Below are 23,698 nucleotides of genomic sequence, written 5' to 3'. Positions count from 1 at the left end.
TGTTATGATTGGTAGTCACAAATCACTAGTGTTAGGTAGGTTTCATTCAAACATTGTATTTATTTAAACCTTGCACCACACTGTTGTGAGATGGGCAGCTCTATAAATCATTTAACCCAATAAATAAATCCTTAAAGAAGTAGAACACATAAATGGAATGAGATGTTATTAACATAAAATGTTGTTCTTCATCCTGAGTTCATTTGAATATAAAACTAACCTGTAGTGTATCATTAGATGAATAAGACTGGGGTATTCTCCTATAGTATAAAATGGTGACTAAAAGCATTTTTACCCAACCATAATTTAGTGTTGTGTCCAAATCTCAGGAATCTGTGTTTAATTGTCATTTGGGAAAGGTGAAGAATACATTCTTTTACATTGGCGCCTACCAAATATATAGAATAATTGGAATATATACATTGCAGGGACGTGCGGTCAGGGGAGGCAGGGGAGGCAGAGCCGCACCGCTCTCATCATGAAAATAAAAAAAAAAGGGAAAAGGCGCTGAGGAGCCTTCTGCACACGTGGTCGGGAATGGGAGCGCTCCGTGGTCCCCTTCATGTTGACTCAGGAGTCAGGAAGGAGGGGAATGGGACCACGTGTGCAGGAGGCTCCTCTAGCCTCAGCCTCCCTCCTGCGCACGTCCCATTCCCCGCCTTCCTAAGTCAACAGGAAGGCGGGGAATGGGACGTGCGCAGGAGGGAGGCTGGAGGGATCGCGGAGGAGGGATCACGCAGCGTGAGCCGCGGTCCCGCGGAGCATGCTCCGTGGTCCCCTTCATGTTGACTTAGGAAGGTGGGGAATGGGACGTGCGCAGGAGGGAGGCTGGAGGGATCGCGGAGGAGGGATCGCGCAGCGTGAGCTGCGGTCCCGCGGAGCGTCCCCTTCATGTTGACTCAGGAGTCAGGAAGGAGGGGAATTCCCCTCCTTCCTGACTCCTGAGTCAACATGAAGGGAACCGCGGCTCACACTGATGACGTCACCAGCCTCACCAGCCGTAAAGCTCACCGCACGTCACTGGTATAAACTAAAGATAAGCATGGATTTGCAACTCATTTTCTGCTTACAGCTCAGCTTATGAGTCAGTTTAGTTTGACGGACAGCAATGGTCATAGTTCTTTGTGGGTGAGAAGATATTTGAACCGTCCTTTATCTTTCTGCTTCTAGTTGGACACTTGCCTCTGAACATGCTTGATTTTTCTTTGTATCACAAATATATGTTCCAGAAGTCACATTTCAATCTCTAAAGTTGAAGTCCAGTAATTCTCCCTGACTCTATAACGTTTCCTGGAAATTTGCTTCAATATAGAATTATCAATTATGTCCATATAAGTTGTTCATCAGAGGTGGTATTCTGCCAGTTCAGACTGGTCCACCCGAACCGGTAGTGGAAATCGTGCACACCCACCCTGGCTCCATGCCAATTTAGGCCCTTTTTTAGCCAAAGCGCATGCGCGGAAGGCTGAGCACATATGTGGAGGGTGCATATGCTCATTTCACATACATGCTCACATTTGAGAACTGGTAGAGAAGGTAAGTGTTCACCCCTATCCTTTATGGTTTAAAATGATTCTCTATTTTCTAATGTAATGTTGAAAAAAATGTTCTACTGTCCCTCTTAGACTATTATCCAGTATTTTTACCTTGGAATTCCCCCCCCCCCTTTTTTTTTTTGCTATTCCAATGGCTGCATAAGTATTATATGCATTCATTGTCAAAAATATAAGTCTTTCTGGTTTTTGTCACTTGCAGCTCACCATCAGTTATACTGAAACTATGATGCCCACTCCGGAACGTCAGCAGAATCTGAAGCGTCAGTATTGTTTTGAATGTGATTGTGTCATGTGTTCCACACAAAGCAAGGTGAGTCAGCTAAATTTGTCTTTTGACCAGGTAATATGGGTCAATACTTGTGCTGAGAGTAGAATTTTTTAAAGCGTGCTCTAGGAATTCTTTTATTTCGTCACTTTTTCTTAGCTGTACTGGAATTTTATTATATTTTGGAGCCAGAGTTCTTTATTCCTATCCTTTCTTCCCATCTTTTTAAAGAGTTTTGTTCTTATTAGTTGCTTCTGGTTCTTTCATGATGTAAGAGCAAACAGTTATATTTTTTTCTTAATCCAACTTGCTTATTCATAAAAACACAGAATCCAGAAGTGCTACTTAATCTATAGCAATAGCACTTAGACTTACATACCGTTTCACAGTACTTTACAGCACTCTCTAAGTGGTTTAAAGAGTCAGCATATTGCCCCCAACAATCTAGGTCCTCATTTTACCAACCTCGGAAGGATGGAAGGCTGAGTCAACCTTGAGCCTGGTGAGAATTGATCTGCCAAACTGCTGGCACCAAGTGATCAGCAGAAGTAGCCTGCAGTACTGCATTCTAACCACTGTACCACCGCAGCTCTTAATATATAAGCATTTATATATTATAAAATGCTATAAAGCATTTTTGTATTTGCTTGGATGTATATTCTTTCTCCTTCCAATAGCCACTCATGCCTTTTTAAAATGCTGTTTATGAATATTCTATTCAATAGAATCTATTGTATACTGTCTCATACAGTCATTCTCAGAGGCTTTCATTGAATTGGCTTAAGTGAATTAATTTGTATAATTTTATTCAAGAATGATGGAATGATTTGATTAATATTTTTGTTTTATATCTGTACCTTGATCCCATTGCTGTTTACATTTTTTTCTATTGTCGGTGTTTGAAATGATTAAATTTCTATATTGATATATTAAGAGATTTAGAGTATAATCTTGTGAAACAGCCACAGCTGAATAGGATAGTTTTGATGATGATGATATCAATACATTGAATCCTTCCTTTTACATGAGAAAGAGAAATGAAATCATGAATCAAAAAAGACTATGTCTATATTTATCTTTAAATGAAACAATGGATGGAAACTAATCAAGGAGAGAAGCAACTTGGAATTCAGGAGAAACTTCCTAACAGTGAGGAAATTAACCAGTGGAAAAGCTTGTCTTCAGAAGTTGTAGATGCTTCATCACTGGAGGTTTTAAGAAGAGATTGGACAGTCATTTGTCTGAAATGGTATAGGACAGTGATAGCTAACTTTTTTGGCTCCTGTGCCAAAAGTGGGGGGAGCGCAGGGAGTTGTGCATGGGCATGTCACATCCATAATGCTATGTGTGCGACCCCAGTGCGCATGTGCGCGTGACCAGCGCTCCCCCCTGCTATTGGTGCACTTTTTTTGCTCTCCCCAGGCTCCAGAGGCTTTCTAGGAGCCTGGGGAGAGTGAAAACAGCTTCCCCCGCCCCCTGGGAAGCCTTCTGAAAAACAGCCCTATGAAGAACCCGGAAGTTTGGGAACAGTGACTTCCGGTTTGTGCATAGGGCTATTTTTTGCTCTCTGGAGCCTTCAGGGAAGCCTCCTGAAGGCTCCGGAGAACAAAAAACAGCCCTGCAGACAAATCAGAAGTCACTTCAAGGAAGCCTCCGGAGGGCAGAAAACGGCCTCAAAAGAAGGCGGAAGTCAGCTGGCCAGCACATGCATGCATGCTGGAGGTGATATGGCACACCTCGCATGCCCTAACAAATGGCTCCGCGTGCCACCTCTGGCAATCGTGCCATAGGTTCGCCATCATGGGTATAGGTTCTCCTGCTTGAGCTGGACTAGAAGACCTCCAAGATTCCTTCCAGCTTTATTCTTTAGAATAGAATAGAATAGAATAGAATAGAACAGAGTTCTTTATTGACCAAGTGTGATTGGACACAGAAGGAATTTGTCTTTGGTGCGTATGCTCTCAGTGTATTTAAAAAGACAAGATACATTTGTTATTGAAAACCTTGAATTATTTCTTAGTTGGTCAGAGATGTTTGTAGTTATACAATAATGCCATAGTCATATTAAATCAAAATGGAAAAAAAATATTTAAAAAGTATGGTGTAGTATATTGACGTATGCAAATACATTTTAAAAAGATGCATGAAGTGAATTACCACTGACTGGGTAATATTCACAGAGTACTGCATTTTCTCTGTTATTAGTTCTGCTCCATGAACAAATTTCCCATTTTTGACACATTACATCTCCTGTTTCTATCTCCAAACTAATAATCAGTAGTCTGTCCAAGACAAAAGCAATTGGTCAAAAGCCAGGAAAGCAATCATGCCTGATCTTCAGAGTAAAATATTTCAGGAATGAATACTCAATGATCTGAAAGACCAAGCCGTAAAATTCTGATGAGAATTTTACAAGGTACGAAAATTCACAGTAGGGTTTACACTGCCCAGCTTAATAAAGGAAGTTTTTGTTTCCAGCTCTTGAAAAATTTACAGTGTTGTGGCATAGTCCCTAATCCTACGAAGTCTTTGTTTATGGTATCCTCAAACGTTTATCTCATAGCCTTCAATTTCATATGTCTTTTTGTGTTAAGAAAATGACAAAGAATACGAGATTCCTATTGAATTGTCTGTAATGTTATTTGGCCCCGATTCTTCTCTGCCTGAAAGTTGTGATTCTAACAAGGCTTTATGGACTTCCTTCATCTCTTCCTCTTCTTCAGATGAGGAGCTGCTAAGAATATCTTACACATTTTTTTAAAAAAAAATTGTTTTAATTACCATCCTGGTTGCTTCCAGGCAAATGCCCCAGACTGTTACCAGTCCAAGGTTACCATGTGCACCTATTATGTTTTACCTTCTTTAACATGTAGAAATTATCTGGATTCACATAATTTCTGGACCCATCTTGGAGGGAAGCACTGCAAATTGTGCCTAATATGGGACAAAGACTATTTTGAGAGATGATGCACATGGACTGTACATTTTGGTCCGGGGCTAAGGGCTAATTTTGAAGAATTTTTTAAACAATGTTACTGATTATGTTGTTGAATTTTAGGGATCCTTATTTTTGAATCCCCACTTGATCAGATAAAGAAAGTTGAAAAGCCATTCCCTGAAGTTACTCACATTACATTTATTAATACAAGGTACATTTTCACTTAATGAAAAGTAAACAATCTTCTACTTTATCTTCCAGACTCACTTCTCTATGTGTATCTTCTCGGTCTACAAAGGAAAATTAAACTTATCTAGAGATAAACTATCCTGAATCTAGTATAACTACAACATGTTTCACAAATTTTAGTAAATCTTTAGTAATACTTCTTTACCAATGATTAAGGGGCATAGGTTCAGTGCCATTGTTGTTCAGAATTTAGACAAGTTTAACCTCAACTAATATCTACTTTTCTTTAGTAGTTACAGATCCCCTTTATTCAGTTGCCTGAAAGTATTTCTGTAATGTGGATTGCGAATCAACTTGACATACATAGATGCATGCATACATACATACACACTTACAAACATACATAAATATATACATACCCATCTTCCTATGCCATTTTAGAGTAAGCAACATTAAACAAAGTACAGAGAAAGAATAAATAGTTGCAAACAAAAGAAATTAAAGGGAGAAGGGAAAGGAAAGGAAATACCATTCATAATACCTCATTATTTTTGCAGTCCTTGCTTTCATTTGTCCATATACTGTTTCATGCAGTTCCTTTTGTTCAAAATTCTCTTTTTTGGGGGATCTCATTAACTCAGTCTAACACAACTTTCTTAGTGTTAGATTTCTACTTATTCATTTTTCTTCTGTCACTTATTTTGAGATTTAATTATTTTTCTCTCTGTGATAAAATCAGTTTTACGTATTTTTTTTATTGATCATTCACTTTGTATTCTGTCCACATTCATTAATCATCCATTTATTATTTTCTTATTTCAATAGTCTTGTAATGTTGAATTATTTGCTAACCATAGATTTTTCCCCTTTGGATTATAGTTATACAGAATATTTTACTTTTTCCTCCAAAGCTCACCCCTGGTTCTTTCATTGACATTAATCATTGGAATATAACATTCAACTATCATCATGTAATTAAGTCATTTTTTCATATAGGCCCAGAACAATATAGAACAGGAGTGTCAAACTCAAGGCCTGCGGGGGGCCCCAAGGTCAAACACAACCCTGATGTGGCCCTCAGTGAAATTGAGTTTGATGCCCCTGATATAGAAGTTCATCCCTTCTGAACATTGAAGTTAGTCCAAAAAAGAAGCACAAACAAAGAATACTAAATTATCTTTATTGTAAAGTTATAATAACAGAAACCTGCAAGTCTGAAGGCATCACTCCCTTCTCTTACTTTTATCTTCCAGAAAATTAGGGGAGGATCCCTTCTGAGATGCATCCCTTACTTTTTCTTCTGTGGGCTGAAATATCTTTTGCATAATAGTTGTCTAGACTGTAGCTCTTCCTCCTGTGTCGCAAGGTCACAATCCATTCCATGATAATACCAATACATATTTTCAGCTCTTTCATACCCAAGCTTCCTGGAATCAAGAGTTTTTGGGCAGTATAAAAATACCATAAATAAATAAGCCTATATCTTCATTTTCCTGTATTGCTCAACTTCATTGAATGAATCAGATTGTTTTGATTCCAATTTACTACATCCTTCCTCTTTATTTCAGTTCTACACACTCTCAGAGTATTTTTTCTTTATTTCATTCATTAATCCCGCTTACATGTAAGTCACAGTTTTCCATACATTCTGATCATCAGCAAATGAATATTGACCCCAGAACATATTATGTCTTTGATCAACTGAGTTTTCATACACTATATTGCGAAAAGTATTCGCTCACAACTGCTTCTGATTATATGGATGGGTGAGCGAATGCTTTTGGCAATATAGTGTATAAGATAAGGGAAGTCACCAGTCATATTCATTTCCACACTGCAATATTAGCAGTGTTCAGTAAAATATTTTGGTTAATATGCCAAAAGTTCAACCAATTTTATCTTAAATATAGTTTTACTATTCTATACTTTCTAAGATCTCTAATTCATGACTATCCTGCAAGCAAACATACTGTTGCCCACATCCCATCAACTAGAATATAAATGCGATGTATTGTATACAGTACTCGACATACTGCAGCCTAAATATACTGACAAAATGCCAAGCTTCTAGTGAAATTCTGTATCGCATTGTTTTCCCCAGACAAATTCTCTTTATAGTCCTTGATTATCTCTTTTGGTGATATCTTAGTCTCCTGTGCTCACCTGTTGTATGCCCTCTGTGGGCAACTACAGAATGTCATTAAAACATTTAAAACAATTTCTTCCTACAGAATAGTACTCCGTGGACTATGGATTTCATAAAACCGTCAGTTATTTTGTCTGTATACAATATCTTAGGCCTCAACTCTTCTCTACAATGATAAATAGATTTATTTTTGTCTTTCAACCAGCTGCCTCCTCTCCTCTGGGGAAGGCTGGAATTAAACATACTAGTCTCAGTAATGTACAGTATTATGAGTGAATTCATACTTGTGGCTGTTGAAAAATCAATTTGCAAACATTTCCTTTAATAGTTGCTTTCTGACAATGATACACCTGCATTTAATATAGTCATTAGGCCTGTTTTTTCAAGAAAATTGCAATGGTATGGTTTAAAATACTGTTTGAAGACATATGTATAATTATTTCCATAATCACTAACTTGGGTGCATTGCTAGTTCTTGTGCAATAACTATGAGTTTTACAACACAATCCCGGGCAACTTTCTTGGAAACATTATATTGAAGGAAGCACAATGGTACAATTTTTGTTAAGCAATTGAAAACAAATGGTGTGATTGAGGAAGCACTGCTGTTCAGAATCTTTAGCCCTTATTGTTAAAGGGAAGTCAACTTCAGTTTGAGTTCCCGCAAATATTCTCAACCGCACAATTCTAATAGTTGCCACAATGAATGGAATTGTAATCAATATGTCAGTAATGCCATTTTCAAGTTGGAAAAGGCTGTTTTAGAAAAATGTGGCAAAGCATACAGAATGTGATTACTTAAGTGCTCAGTGGAAGAAATGGACTTCCTCAAATTGTCTTAGAAGCAGAGGTGGTATTTAGCCAGTTTTGACAGGTTCTGGAGAACTGATAGTGGAAATTTTGAGTAGTTCGGACAACCAGCGAATAGGCTGGCCCCGCCCCCACTGCCTCCCAGCTGATCTTCTTTTGTTGCCCTGAACAGGAAAATAGAGCTGGAGAGCAGGTTAGTGGGGTGGGGAGGGAATGGGTAGTATTTTTTTTTTATCTCACCACTGGATAGATTAAGTGGATGGGTGGGTGAGGAGGGAGGGAGGGAGGGAGGGAGGGATGGAGAGAGAGAGAGAGAGAAAGAGAGAGAGAGAGAGAGAGAGAGAGAGAGAGGATGGATGGATAGATCTAATCACATTACAAAAATATTCAGAACATTAAAGCGACAAATGTTATCATAGCCTTCAACTTATCAATAAAAAACTATCATTCTCTGAGAACTATATACAATAATACAATAGTAGAGTTGGAAGGGACCTTGGAGGTCTTCTAGTCCAACCCCCTGCCTAGGCAGGAAACCCTATACCGTTTCAGACAAATAGCTATCCAACATCTTCTTAAAGACTTCCAGTGTTGGGGCATTCACAACTTCTGGAGGCAAGCTGTTCCATATCTTTGAGTAACTGTCACAATGCTTGATTTATATCTTACTAAAATAGAAATCCTACAGATTTTAAAACATTTTTGTGATTACTGCAGTTTTTATTCTCCCCTTCTCCCCCACATTTGTCATGAGGACAATTGTGGATCAGAAGTTCTGGTACTTTAGTTGTGTAGATTATCAACTAAAGAGTTACAGAAGATTAATTTGAGTTTTCTCTCATTGCTCTTTTTTGTAAATACCATTAATGGGGAAAAAAAAGAATACCTCTTAGCCTGTAAAGGAATACTTTGTTTTCTCTACAGTTAGACCATTAGATGCTTAGGTTCCACAGCATTATGGGATTGTCTTTCATAAAAGGGATAAGTCATCCAAATCACATTAGGAAACTCCCCCTCTGTCAGATAAGAAATCATTGCATTCATATGTAGGAAAAAACCTCCCCCTTACCTGTCACATTCTATAGCGGTTGACAGGCCAGTAAGTTCATTAGTCTGAAATTATATAACTTTGTGGTCTCATATGAGCGCCACCAAATTATGCTTGCAGTTTGAAATGTAATAATATAGATCAAGCTTCATCCATTTTAGCCCATCCTTCAAGTTTATTGTTTCTGAGAAGAAAATACAAAAACCTCCAAACTATTGCAAAACTATTGCTGATTATTGGGGCCTCAGTTGCAATACCTGTATTGTAAATCTTTTACTTGTTTTTTGTATCTTTTATCTTTAAAACTCGTATTTCATCTTTTTCTGGGAAAGAATAAAACAACCCCAATCAAAAAAAGAATCGCTAATACATGAAACACATCAATGATGAACATAAGAGCTAATAATTAACATAATAGCTCAGGAAACAGTTAAGATAGGAGATAATGCTAAATTTTAGAAACCAAAAATAAAATCACAGCTGAAGCAGTTCTGGACAGGAGACCATGTGAATGAGGAAAAGTGAAGTATAAATATATCAAATATGGCAATAGGCAGAAAGACAGACTTTTGTTTCCAAATACATTGAGTGCACCGATCTTTAAATCTATTGCTGGTTGCTAAAACCAACCTTATTGTGAAACCGCCAGTGAGGGGAAAGCTACATTGTATTTCTCCTTAATGGTTGCATTTTTGTCAACTGTAATAATCGTTAAGAAAGCCTCTCTTCACTGGAAAAATGTATATAAGAGATTTTGTTGGGAATGTACTTTCTCATACAATCTTTTGTTTTCGAAGCCGCCAACCTTCCTTCAGGACTCTCCAACTGGCTGTCCAGGGTAATCCCCCTCTCCTGGGTCAATCATCCTCATTATCATTATTGAGTGACAGATGAAAACTTGCCAGCTTCTCCCACCAAACCTAAAGAAGTTGTGTTGCGTTGCAGCTTCAACTGATCTGGTCCCTAGAGGATGCCAAGAGTTTTATCAAAATGGGTGACTGACTTGGCATTCCATCCCTCTCCCAGGATTCCCAAGAACTAGTTCCATCCAATATTTATTCAAACCTTGCTGGGGAAATAAGACAGAGTTGTTGCTCTGCTGGGAAGAAGTTGATTCATAAGTAGGAAACAAAAGATGTAAAATCCAATTTGGAAAAAAAATACTCATCCAGAAAATGAAAAATTTAAATTGCAAGTTGTTAAACCAATTATCCATATGCTACATTGTCAGGGCTTGGTGAATTGTTAGCTGCCTAGAGCCTTCTGGGATTGGCGTGTAAATAAAGAAACAAACAAATAAATAAGAGCCAGTTTGGTGTAGTGGTTAAGGTACAGAACCAGAAATCACAATTTTCAATCCTCTCTTTGGGCAATCACACACTGTCAGCATAACTCACTTCACCAGGTTGTGTGAAGAATAAGACGAAAGACCATTATATACACACCATCTTGGTTTGTACAAAATAAAGAGGAAGGAAGGAAGGAAGGAAGGAAGGAAGGAAGGAAGGAAGGAAGGAAGGAAGGAAGGAAGGAAGGAAGGAAGTCTTATAAAGGCCTTTTGCAGAGTAGAAATCACTGCTGAGAAGACCTCCTTCCTTTTCACTAGCCGCCATGCTTCAGATGGTAATGGAGTCTGGAATCTTAGATATTGATCAGAATATGTGTGAAGAAACATAGAGGGTCTTTAAAAATGTGATGGTGGTGGTGGTTAAATATTGCTGAACTAGAACTTCTAGCATCTCTTCTCATCAGTCATGCTGGCCAGAATTACTGAGAATTACAATTAAGTAGTATATGTGGTAGTAACAATTCCCATCTCTGCCTTCAGTGTAGCTTCCTGAACTACATGCAGAAGTAAATTAGCAATCAGTGTGATTAAACAAACTGAATATAATACGTCCTCAACAGTTCAGGTTTATGGCAACTGTTGACAATAACTTTATTGCAAATAAATTTAAATGCTTTAAAACTGATAAAAAGTTGCAATCTTGGCAATATTTAGCATCCAGCATATCTGAGAGTTTACTTTAAATGCAATTTAATATTAGCTTACAGTATAGTGGTTATAATGACTGTTCCTGTGTAATAAGTATTATGAAATTAGTTCTCTTTAATCTGCTTCTTAAATACTTTAGAACTAGGGAGAGAACATGCGAAGTCCAATATAACCTTCTCCAACTTGGCATATTCCACATGGCCAAAGCTATGGTTAACTGTGAATTCTGGGAGATACAGTCCCATTATATCTAGAAGACACCAAATTGCAAAAGATTGCTCTCTGCATTATCTGTCTGTGAAATGGACATTACCAAGCTACTCACATAATTCCTGTTTCCTAGCAACTATTGTTAGCAGCTCCCTGGAAAACAGCAAAGACAGTAATTTGCAAAGACTACCCTGCAAAATCCATCCTGGAGTAAATGATTTCTGAAAAGACCTTAATTAATGTATTGAAAATGTTTACAAATATAACAAACACACTTTTGGTTAAGAAATATGCCAGGTTTTTAAGAAGCATAATGCTTTTTAGTAAGAGAGAAAGTATAGACAACAAAATGCCCATTGCTTTCCCGATGAGCAAGAAAGCAGGAATGGCATAGGAACAGGGGAATTATCTAATGGGAGGCCATGGCAATCTTGCAAATATTTCAATCCAGGCAGGATTTCTGAAGATTTCTTACATGGTAATTGTGACTATACCATAATGTTAGTTCATTGGGCAATCTTAAACTGACAATTTCACACAGTTCACATAATTGTGCAAGACTTATTTAACAAATATATTTTATTTCTTAGAGTCAGAAATGACTTTGAAAGCCAAAGAATCATTTCTAAATTTAGGTTTTAGTAGTTCATAAATTCTGGCTTTATAGCGTTTGCCTAATAAATGATAACTTGATGAGGAACACTGAGACTGAGGGATGTTTACCTCAGAGAAAGAAAGAGAATACTCTTTCTTTCTTTCTTTCTTTCTTTCTTTCTTTCTTTCTTTCTTTCTTTCTTTCTTTCTTTCTTTCTTTCTTTCTTTCTTTCTTCACCACTGCATTTTTGAATAGCTTAAATAGACAGGGATCCCTTCAGGGTACATAAAATAAGTTGTAGTTCACCTAAATTAATGAGACCTCTGAAAAGTCTGCCCGAAGTTCAATTTCAGAGGAAACTGGGAATTTATATTGATATGGCGTGACAGTATCAATTTGGAAGACTCTCTGTGCTGACCTGCTGGAATAGGTTTGGAATACAACACTCTTGTGAGAGGTGAGCCTTGCGGTCAAGTGAGAGGAACTGAGCTTCATTACTCACCAAGCCAAGAGGCTAGAAAGAAATGTAACGTTCATGATAGATGATTTAACCAGACTATCTTCCTCTGTGTTTCGGATGGAGCCTCAGGGTTTTTCTCAAAATTGCTAGCACCATAAAAGTTCTACATGCTTGGCAACCATTAATTTCCAGTTCCTGTTTATCCTAGATAAACTCAGCAGCTCCAAAAGGTGCTTGGATAGCAATCCTGACTATCCAAACGTTTTGGGCCAGTGAGACAGTACAAATTTCAAGAGCATCTTTCAGTATATCACAAAATGGTAACCATGGTGGATGTAGCCCACCACTTCTCCAGTTTACTAGCAACAAATTTCATGAGGCTGTTGCTCACTATCACCCTGAACTTCCAAAATTTTTTGTCTTGGTTTCTCTAAGCTGTTACATGAATAACAGCTTCATTTTATGCTTGAGATATACTTGAAAAAGCATTATGTTGCAGTCATCCACCATATTTTTTTATGAAAACCGCTGGGGTATAATTAAGGCCTAGATGTAGGAAATGACCAGTCTGAACCTGAGGATGGGATCAAATGCATCATCAGTTTGGAGTCACTATGCCTCTTTAAGAGACCTAAGTCCAGCTCCCCCCCCCCCCTGCCTTTGAAGTCTATTTATTCTTATCTGGCACCAGTTTGCCTTGACTGTTAGTAGATCAGATTCTTATGCATAGGTAGCATGAAATAATTTTTAAAAAATCTATCCCAGCTCCTCGTTTTTTTGCACCTGACATTAGAGACATTGCTGGAAATACAGATTATGTATGAAGGTGTTATTCTGGAGAAGTTTCTCATTTATTTATTTTCTGATTAAATGAATGTTTAAAAATAGTTTTAGGATTAAGCAGCTTGGTAGGCACCAAAAGAGATGCTGTATTGGAGCCCCCAATTGTACATTTGGATCTGTGCTACCATGAAGTATGGCATTGCAGGCAGAATTATTGTTACATGGTCTCTAGTACATTTTATTTAACAGACATATATGGCTACCTATCTAACACACAACTTTGGGCATTTCACAACAACAATAAAAACCACCAGATAATTTAAGAGGGGAAAAAAAACAAAGGCAGTAAAGCCAGGTGCCTGACCCACAGTCTGCTGTCCATCAGACAATACAGTCTTCAGGCTCCAACCTGACCCTATCCCAAGATGTGGGATCAGTAATGGTATTCTATTTTCTTCACTACTGGTTTGGTAGCAGTGACATGCGGTGAGGTTCATGGCTGGTGAGGCACTGACACAGTGGTAGGTTTCAAAAAATTTTAGACTTGTGGAGTTCAACTTCCAGAATTCCACACCCAGGCATGCTCAGTTCCAATTTAAAGCGACAGCATTTGTTTTTCTCCTTTGCGAAAGAAGTTTCTTCCTTTCTTTTTCTTTTTCTTCTCCCTTCCCCTCCTTCCTCCCTCTTTCCCTCTCTCCCCCTCTCGCAAACACACACATACACACACAGAGAGAGAAGTTGGATTGGACTATCTCTCCTACCCCCTTCCCTCTCTCTCTCTCACTCACTCTCTCTCTCTCTCTCTCAAACACACACACACACACACACACACACACACAGTTGGATTGGAGGGAAGAACACCAGTGAGGAGACCACAGGAGGAGGCAGGAAGCCAGTCAAAGAGCCTTACTGGAGCACACACACTTTCCCCCAGCTTCACTGATTACAGGTTTGAAAAGGCAACATGGCTCTGCCTGCAATCAAACTACACCCCAGGGAGCGCACAAGCGAGCCAGAGTCTTTCCCTCCAACCTTTGCCCAAAGCCCCGCACCAGGAGGATGAAGTTTGAATTCCTCCCACTCCCTCCGACCCACATGTACCTTTTCCAACTGTTTCAGAGAGGATTTCAACTCTGCTTTTGCCTTGGGTGCTCTGAAGAAGCCCCGCCCAAATGAGTGCCCTCTACTATGAGGCAGGAGAACTGCATGCCTCACCTACGTCAGGAATTTTTAGGCTTTTAACCCTTACTTAACTCTGCTCAAGTGATCATAAAACGCCTAAAGTCAGACTAGATGAGGCATGCAGTTCTCCTGCCTCATAGTAGAGGGCGCTTTTTAAGAGGCTTTTTTAAACAGTTAAGCAGAGTCATCCACGGTGAGGCAGCAACTAGCTCAGCCTGACCTCACCTCTCGCCTTTTTCTTTTTACATTTTTTTTTCATGATGACAGTAGTGAGGCTGTGCCTCCCCTGCCTCCCCTGACTGCACGTCACTGTTTGGTAGCGGGAGCATGCACAACAGCATGCACAGAACTTTGGGCATGGACAGAAGATCCTTGATAACGTCTGGGTGGACGGGCAAAGCCTTGCGCCGCTGCCACTACCAGTTCGCCAAAACCGGGAGCATACCACCTCTGCTTGGGATATGTTAAGTTATTGGGTGTGATTATATAGTAATCTGGATATCAAATGGGGACAGGAATAAATTGGATTTTGATTCTTTGATGTTAAACATATTGAGTACATGCCCATGTTTATGTAGTAAATAATGTTTTCTAAAATAAAAACAATAAACATAGCATTGATAACTAAATACATGCTGCCATGAGCAGACATACTGTAGATAGGGCAAGCAGTATCAGAACCAGAATTAGATTCTGATATTTCAATACAACACCAGCCAGCTCAGATATCTCTGCTGAATTAGTTTCCCACATCACAGCTTGCTTTCTGAGGCAACATTGGGAGAGTTGAACTTCAGCCCTAAGGTCCAGCCTGAGTGAACTTAATAACAATACTAAATAACCATTAATGATTACCTGTCTTTAGAAGAGGGACCTTAGCTTGAGGGAACTAATTAGATTAAATGGATGCTTTGTATTATCAGGAAGAGTCAGTTCAAAAATATTGGAAAACCTGAACAGCTACTGAGTTGCTTGAGAATAATAGAGAGCCAGGTAACCTACTATGGAGCAACTCCTGAAGGCAGCTTCCTACCTAGAAGTAAACCTGTTTAGTTCCAGTTCCATTTGTGGAGAGCGATGGGCGTGTTCCGCTTGCCCTGCGCGCTCTTGGTGGGCTCCCCCTCGATCAGGGGGGGGCACAGGGAGCCTAAAAGGGGCCCCTGCCAAGGGGGCGGCTAGCTGGGGGTCCTCTGCAGCGGCCGCGGGGTGGGCTCCCTGCATTGCCCTAGGCACCAGGAGGTGAAAGGGGGTGTGCAAGGAGCTTCCATGCTCCTGCGCGCTTTCACGTCGAGGCAGCTGGACAAACCTGACAATTTGAAGGCTACAGCTGCAATGTGGTGAGGTGGAAACTCTCCTCGATTCCTTTTTTGACTGCTAAATGAAGGATTGCCAGCTTTTTAAAGTTCTTCAATCTGTTCCTGGGAAGTGTGATTGGAGGGAGGGGGATTTCCCCCCCCCTTGGAAAAGCGGCTTTGGACTGCTCTCTACCCTCGGAGGAGGAGGAGGGGGGGAGAGCTTTAGAATGGAATCACACTCATAGCAAGCTAGCAGATGAATACCCTGCTGCAATTGTGAAAGAGAGGTGATGATCTGATTCTTTTGAAAACTTTGTTGCCTTCTGATCCCGGTGTTGGCAAGGCAAGATGGCACACTTCCGCTGTCTTTATGCACTTTGAAATTTGACTCCACCCATGGAAATTGCTGGCATTTTGTCTTTGTCTCCGTGACACTCAGAGATATCTCTTGATATACTGTATCCTAGACTTGGAATAATGGATTTTATTGTCTGGATTTGAACTATAGAAAAGGTCCTTATTACTGTCTGGACTGCCTGCCTCGTGATCTCTCTTGGTTATCCCCTTTTATAGCTGCCATTTCATCGTATTGACACAGACATCTCTGAATTCTCTTTATTAAAATGGCACCGAAGAGACCACCACCTGGGAAACCAGGCTTTGCTGGCTCTGCTCCAACATCCTCAACGTCCAGCCCCAGCGGGCAACAGACATTAACATCTCTATTACACCCCAAAGCCCCGGAGGAGGACTTAACCCAGCAGTTGCTTCAAAAGATTTTAAAGGGGCAGGAGGACTTGAAAAATCAACTGAAAGAAATGAATGAACAGCTCAGAGAAAATCAAAACCGAATGGCTCAAAATACACAGAGACTGGAAGTTTTGGAGGAGAGGATGGCCAAGATGAGGGGGGAGGTGAGGGGGGTCCAGAGAGGAAACCAAGAACTTGAGAACCATCAGATAAAAATGGAGTTTGAAAGGATGTCTTTTTTCCTTAGATTTCAAAATGTAATTGAGGCTGATGATGAAGATTTGAGGGAGATTATAACAGAATTATTGGCTGAATATATTAAAAAAGACAGACAGCAGCTGGGATGGGATATTGACCTGGTCTATAGAGTTAATTCAGCTTATGCTAGAACACACAATGTTCCAAGAGAGGTTCACATTAAATTTCTTAGAAAGACTACAAGAGATGAGATTCTGAGTGCACAAAGGGGGCAAGTGTTAAAATACAAGGATAGAGAGATAGTCATCCTGAAACAAATCCCAAAGAAAGTCAGAGATAAAAGAAAAAAATATTCGCTTCTAGCGAAGAAACTATTTGAGAAAGGGGTTTGGTTCCGGTGGCTTCTGCCAGAAGGTATGCTGATATTCTGGGAGGGCACTAGAGTTAGAATTAATACAACTATGGAGGCCGAGGCCTTCATGGAAAAAAACAAAGCGCTCCTAGATAAAGCTGATGATATCACACGAGATACACAAGACACGAGAGGTGCCGGAGCCTTGCTGGTGGGGGGAGAAGAGGCAACATTGAGAAAACATAGATCACAAAAGTGAGTTAGAAAAATAATGCAATTGCTGATACAGGGAATTTTTTCTGTTTGATATAAAATAGATTGAAATTATTGGAAGATATAAGGTAAAAATATGCTGTCAAAATATTGCTAAATAGTAATTATCTAATGTATTAACAAGTGAAAGTTATGAGAATCGGGGGGAGTACCATTTCCTGCATAATGTAGCTGTCAAAATTTGTAACCTTACCCATTACCCCTTTTCCTGAAAATTTTGTAAAACTAATAAAAATTTCTGTTTAAAAAAAAAAGTAAACCTGTTTAAACCAGATTTTTTTTCTGGTGGGCCAGCATGAGTAGGACTAAATTATAATCTCATAATTCAAGAGTAATTTCTTATTCTCCAGCTGATGGTGCAGGACTGTCCAGAGATGGGTTGTTCAATCCTTATTTGCCCAAGAGACTGAGTCATAGTTGAAGCCATGCCTCCAGCTCCTTCCTACTTGGCTCCATTCCGACTCAGTCTTGCCCAAATAGAGACTGTTTTTTGGGGTTTGCTCGTGTGTACATTAATTGGTTTTAGGACTTTATTTTATTTTATTTTAAAGTTTTTTTTCCTTTTTGGTTTGTTGCTGTGATCTGACTTGCCATTGGAGGTTTTTGGATGGCTTTCCTTTGCAGGGGGGGAGTGCCGCTAGAGTGCCTGTTATCGGGGCTTGTGTGTGCAGCTGGCTGACTGTTACTGGTCATTTGGTTGCAGGAGCTTGTTGAGAGCGAGCTGAGAGTGCCCGTTGTTGCCGCTGGAGCTCAGGGGCAGAGCGGGGCTGTCGGAGGTGCAGTGAGGGCGGAAGATGCTTTTGGCAAAGTTGGAACCTCGGCGAAACAGCAGCAGACCTCCACGTGGCTACAGCAATGTTGGCAGAGCTGGGCACTGCGGCAGCTGCTGCTGTGGAGCAACAGCTATGTTTTTGGCCGTGCCAGGTGGCTCAGGGCCACTTGGCTGTTGCGTAGATTGCATGGCGACTGTCTGGCTCAGGGCCACTTGGCTGTTGCAGAGATTGCATGGTGACTGTCTGGCTACGGTGAATGTTTCGGTTCCCCGGGACGGCCATTTTTGTGAAGTCTCCGGGCGGTGGCCATTCTGGTGAGGTCCCTTGAGCGGTGGCCATTTTGGGAGGTTGCTGGGCAGTGGCCATTTTGGAGAGGTTGCCCAGGTGGCAGCCATTTTGGTAAGGTCTCCAGGGTGGTGGCCATTTTGGGGGACCCTCATTGTGGTGGTCATTTTGTTTGTGCCACAAGGCAGTGGCCATTTTGTTTCCCTTGTGTGGTGAGTCACATGGGTGGCAGCCATTTTGATCCCCTGTTTTTGCCGACACAAGGCTCATTGCAGCTGCTGGGTTCAAAGTGGTTCAGTCTCACTTGAGAAGACATGCTGCTGGGCTGTGTTTATTTCCCCTTCAGGTTCCTCGGTGGTTTTGCCAGTGTGGGGGTGTAGCAGGATGGCTGATTCCCCAGGGGAAGGGACCGCCAGGGGTGCTTTGTCCTCCTCTTCAAAGAAAAGCTTGAGGAAGAGGAAGACTGCCTCGTCTGACCCTCCAGCCATTTCTGGCCAAGAGGCCTCCAAGTTTAAAGGAAAGGAGGGGCACGATGGTGGTGCAGTGAAGCCCAGGCTGGTTGGTGATGTTCCTTTGCCCCTCCCAATGTCTCCACCGTATTTGAGGGCGGTGCCTCTGTCCCCCTCTCCCTCTCCCCTCAGGCTCTCTGACTCTCCGAGGGCTAGATCCATTTCCCCATCTCTTTCTGAGGTAGAAGTGGAGGAGGGAGCTGATTACCTTTTTGCATGCCTGGCACCTATTACGAAGCCTGTGTAAAAGCAAAGACTGGCCCCTAGACCTGGCCCCAGCCATGTTGAGAGTGAATTTGATGATCTGCCTGATAACGTCCAATCTCTTATTCCTTGGGCCATTGCCCATGGCATAGCTCTTCAGGGGCAGTCCCCGGACTTCTGATGTGGAACTGATCACAGCCCAGCGTAAGGCGGCCCAAGGGCTGACTGCTTCCTCTGGCCTGGCACAGAGGGCTGTGTCTCCCTCCCTGAGCAGTGATATGTCCATCCAAGAGGAGGAAGAACAGAAGGAGGTGGAGCTCTCTGATGATGAGAGTTTGGAGCCTGATGTTCCTGTGTTTGCTGGTCTGTTTCCCCCCTGGTTTGTTTCGCTGCTTGCTGTTCAAGGCTAGAAGCACAGCAGCCGTCGAGACGGAGGCAGAGAAGCAGAAGGAGAAGGAGTCAACGGTAGTGACCTTGACATCTAAGAAGGCCCCTGGAAAGAGGGGGTTCTCCCCAGAACTGGCGGCTAGGAAGGAGGAGATACCTGCGCCCAAATTGTTCCTGGACATGATCCAAAAGCAGTGGGCTAACCCAGGTACCTTCCCCACTCCTGGTGGGAACGATAGACACTTCTATAATATGGAGCCTGAACTCTCTCAAGCTCTACAGGTCCCAGGGGTGGATGCTCCTGTGCCGGCCTTGGCCTCTCCGGTTTCCCTGGTCACGAACAATGTGGCGGACAACTTTAAGGCGGAAGATAGGAAAACTGAACTGGCCTTACGTAAGACCTTTATGGCGGCCATGTGGGTGATTAAGGCTGCGTCCTCTGCATCCTTCTTCAATCGCGCTACCTTGATGTGGCTGGAACAAATGCAGGAGCGGGTACAGTCACACAATCTGAGATTACTGCAAGACATCAGCAAGGTCATTGCTGCGACCCAGTTTTCGGCTGATGCTACCTTGAATGCTGCTAAGTTTGCCTCTAGGGCTCTTTCTTCCTCTGTTTCAGCTAGGAGGATGGTGTGGCTCCGGAATTGGCAGGTGACGCTAAGGCGAAGTGGAAGCTGACGGCAGCACCGTACACAGGGAAGAATCTATTTGGTGAGGTCTTGGACCCAATCCTTATTGAGGATAAGAACAAACGTAAGGTTTTGCCTGCCACAGCTAAGAAGCAGGAGCGCCGTTTTACACCATATACACATAGGCCTACATATAGGGGTTCTGATAGTGATTATCAGTACCAGCCCAGGGGGTTTCAGGTGCGCCAGGATAGGAGACAGGATAGATCCTCCTATAGGGATAGGTCCCGGTTTCAACCTCAGAGTAAGTGGCCCTTCTGGCGCAGACACCCTTTTCACAGAAACAAATAAGTTGGCATTGACAGCTCCTATCAGTAGCTGGTTGGTGCTGTTTGCCGACCGGTGGGAGAGTATTACTTCTGACCTCTGGGTTCTGAATACAATTAGATTTGGCCTGCAGTTGGAATTCCTTTCCGCACACCCAAATTTCTTCTGGACTTTTACTTCTTCCAAATGCGAGATAAGACAGAGCTTATGCGTCGGGCAATTGCGCACCTGGTGGAGATCCAAACTATTGAGTTGGTTCCACAGGGGCAGGGGGTTCTATTCCAACCTGTTTGTGGTCCCTAAGTCTTCGGGTGGGTGGGTGAAGAGTGATTCTTGACCTTAAAAGATTGAATCGCTATTTGATTTGCAAAAGGTTTAAGATGGCCTTTCTTCGTTTCATCCTGGAGGATCTCAGGGATGGTGATTTTTTGGCCTCCATTGATTTAACAGAGGCCTATTTGCATGTCCTGATTTTTCACCAGCATAGGAGGTTCCTGAGATTTTCCTATGCTGGTATTCACTAGGGCTCTCCCCTTTGGATTGGCGTTGGCCCCTAGGACTTATACAAAGGTGCTGGCAGCTCTGGTGGCTCACTTAAGGACCATACCCATCAGGTTACGATGTTACCTAGATGACATTCTTCTCCAGGCAGAGTCTCCGGAGCGGTCCACCCAGGACCTTGGCCTGACAGTGGAGACCCTACAGAGGTATGGGTTCTCTGTTAACTTCCAAAAGAGTCACCTGAGCTACACTACCAGGTTGCTACATCTGGGAGCGGTCATAGATATCACCGCGGATACTTCTTGACCCAGGATCGCAGGACTAGCCTGGTGAAACTAGTGCGCCAGGTGCAGAAGGAGAGACGTGTGCCCGTTGTCACCTTGTCTAAGTTGTTGGGGAAGATGATCTGTTGTATAGATCTTGTTCCCTGGGCGAGGCTTCATGCTAGGACTGTTCAATGGTTTTTGCTCCCATACCAGAAAAGTAAGCGTAGCACCTCAACTTTCCCTGTTAAGGTTTCTCCTCAAGTTCATCTTTCTCTCAAGTGGTGGACTTCCCCAGCCTTAGCTAAAGGGTGCATGTTCAACGAGCCACAGAGGATTACACTGACCACTGATGCGAGTCTTTATGGCTGGGGAGCGTTGCTAAGGACCCAGCTGGCCCAGGGCCACTGGTCCTCTTGGGATCTTATATATAACATTAACTGGCTGGACTTGCGGGCTGCTCATCTGGCCCTTTGCCACTTTCAGGCCTTTGTAGCTCACACTCACGTCCTGCTGCTGATGGACAACATGGCCGCAAAGGCGCATGTGAATAGACAGGAAGGGATGCATTCCAGGGTTCTCTGGGAAGAGTGTCAGAGGCTGCGCCGTTGGGCAGAGAGGCATCTGTTGTCTATCAAGGCGGAACACATCTCTGGAGAAGCAAACCACCATGTGGACTGGCTCAGCTGGGCTACAGTGGATCAGACGGAATGGCAACTGGATCGGGAGCTGTTCGAGGAGATTTGGCGGAGGTTCGGACGGCCAGAGGTGGACCTCTTTGCATCTCTGGAAAATGGCCAGCTCTCCAGGTTTTTCACGTGGTTTTTGACACGGGGAACGGAAGGGAGCAGTGCCCTGCGCAGCTGGTGGCCTCGGGCGTTGCCTTATGCATTCTCTCCTCCAGGGGTACTAGGGAAGATAGTGTTAAAGGGGGAGGAGGTGATTCTGGTTGTTCCATACTGGCCCCGCAGACCTTGGTTCGCGGACCTGGTCGATCTGTCCACTGCCAAACCTTGGAGGATCCCGTAGGAGAAGATCTCCGTCTGCCAGGGGCTCCTGGTCCATCCGAAGCCTCAGTGGCTCCAGTTGACCACCTGGCAGTTGAAAAGGAGCTCTTGAGGGAGGCGAAATTCTCCCAAGAGTGATCCAAACCATTTTTGCTTCCAGACGCCCCTCCATGGCCAGAATTTACAATGCCACGTGCTCTGCCTTTTGCAAATGGTGCCGCACAGTCAGCGTGAATCCGAGAGGTCCTTCTCTACCGAACATCCTGGAGTGCTGCGGGGCAGGGTCTGCTCTTTTTTGTCCTCTAGTTGGAGCTGCGTTTCTTCAGAATGGAGCCATGCAGGAAGGAGCTGGAGGCGTGGCTTCAACTATGATTCAGTCTCTTGGGCAAATAAGGATCGAACAACCCATCTTTGGCCATCCTGCGCCATGCTGAGAAGAACATTCAGGTAGGACCAATGTTCCTTCTCTTTTGGGTTGGCATAATCATTAATATCCTGTTCTAATCTATAAAATAGCTGATCAATATCCCTGTCTGAACATTAGATTAAATAATAAAATAAATGAGTGACATCTTCCTCCCGTCAATAGGGATAATCTTTTAATCTTTTCACTGACAGACAAGACAGTTGTCTGAAATCTGTTACATGCTAATAATATCTGGATGAAGCTTTAGTCATGTATTCATTTTAAAGAGATTAGCAATAGGCTCAGAGGCTCTCCACCTCTTGTTTATTGATCAAGGTTATGTCATATAAAAATGATAAAGCGACAAAAATACCCTGGATCCTCAGTAACTGGTTAGTATTTTCTTCTTTCCGTGGCCACATGCTTTAAAATTCTTAATTAACTTTTGCATTGTGGATGCAATATGAGATTCCAAATAGTTATTATTTATGTCCTAGTCATATAATAGCAATGTCACAGATAGCAACCTATTAGTATTTAGAGCATGTAGTAACACTTCCATTAAAATGAAAATGGTTATCTTGCTATTTGACAATTAAAGAGGCTGGCAGAAAAGGTCAAGCATCTTACTTAAGGACACATGCACATGTCAGACATATGCATCTCTCCCAATCTCTCTCTCTATCTTTCGCACATACACACAGAGAGAGAGAGACAGAGAGAGACTATTATCTACCCATTTTTTTTTTCTTTTACAATTGAGGGATGAAGTTCTCCATTAAGAACGGATTCTGTACATTGTGCTATGAGCAAGAATTTGATTACAATATAATCCTTGGGTTGGAAATAGAATAATCGTAAAATCAAAGTTCTGACACTTAATCCAAATTATATCCATTTTATGTTTTGTATTTTTGAAGTCTGCACACAAAAGTGTCTCTCCTGTAACGGTCTAATATTAATACAATTGGTGATTCTTGCTTGTTCCGAGTCCTGAATGTAGAAATGCATCTACTGGCTCAGCTTCTTCAGTGGCATTATTAGTTAAGATCAGTTAATATATTAAAAGGAAAAAATATAAATGGACTAAACCACCATGTACTTAGTTAATTAACATGGGAAGTCATGTATGGAAGTTTCTGTAAAAATAATGAGTGTTGTTCTAGGGGGGAAACAAAGCATGATAGAATTACAGTGCTATTTAGAATGCAATACATTCATTTGGTTATGTAAATATTTTGGTAGAAGAATCAGACTCAATTACATGCCGGTTGTAAGAATAGCGAGAAATGCATAGCATTTTGCTGATTAAACTGATCAGCTGCGCAAGATAATTAAATTGTCTACCCAAATTGTTG

The 23,698-nt window shown here is 41.8% G+C and overlaps 1 protein-coding gene across 3 annotated transcripts in view; it reads left to right on the top strand.

Moving 5' to 3' along the window:
* The window catches only part of SMYD3 (SET and MYND domain containing 3), a 325,846-nt gene that overhangs the window by 245,747 nt on the left and 56,401 nt on the right, over window positions 1–23,698 (top strand). For all 3 annotated transcript variants that reach the window (XM_081942754.1, XM_081942753.1, XM_081942752.1), the window contains exon 8: window positions 1,756–1,866. In XM_081942754.1, the coding sequence (XP_081798880.1) occupies window positions 1,756–1,866 (111 nt within the window). The remainder of the gene's footprint in view (window positions 1–1,755; window positions 1,867–23,698) is intronic.

This window comes from Natrix helvetica, assembly GCF_964273705.1.
Source record: "Natrix helvetica genome assembly, chromosome: 2".
Taxonomy (NCBI): Eukaryota; Metazoa; Chordata; class Lepidosauria; order Squamata; family Natricidae; genus Natrix; species Natrix helvetica.
The sequence above is the reverse complement of the archived record's forward strand: the minus strand, read 5'-3'. Positions and strand labels throughout refer to the sequence as shown.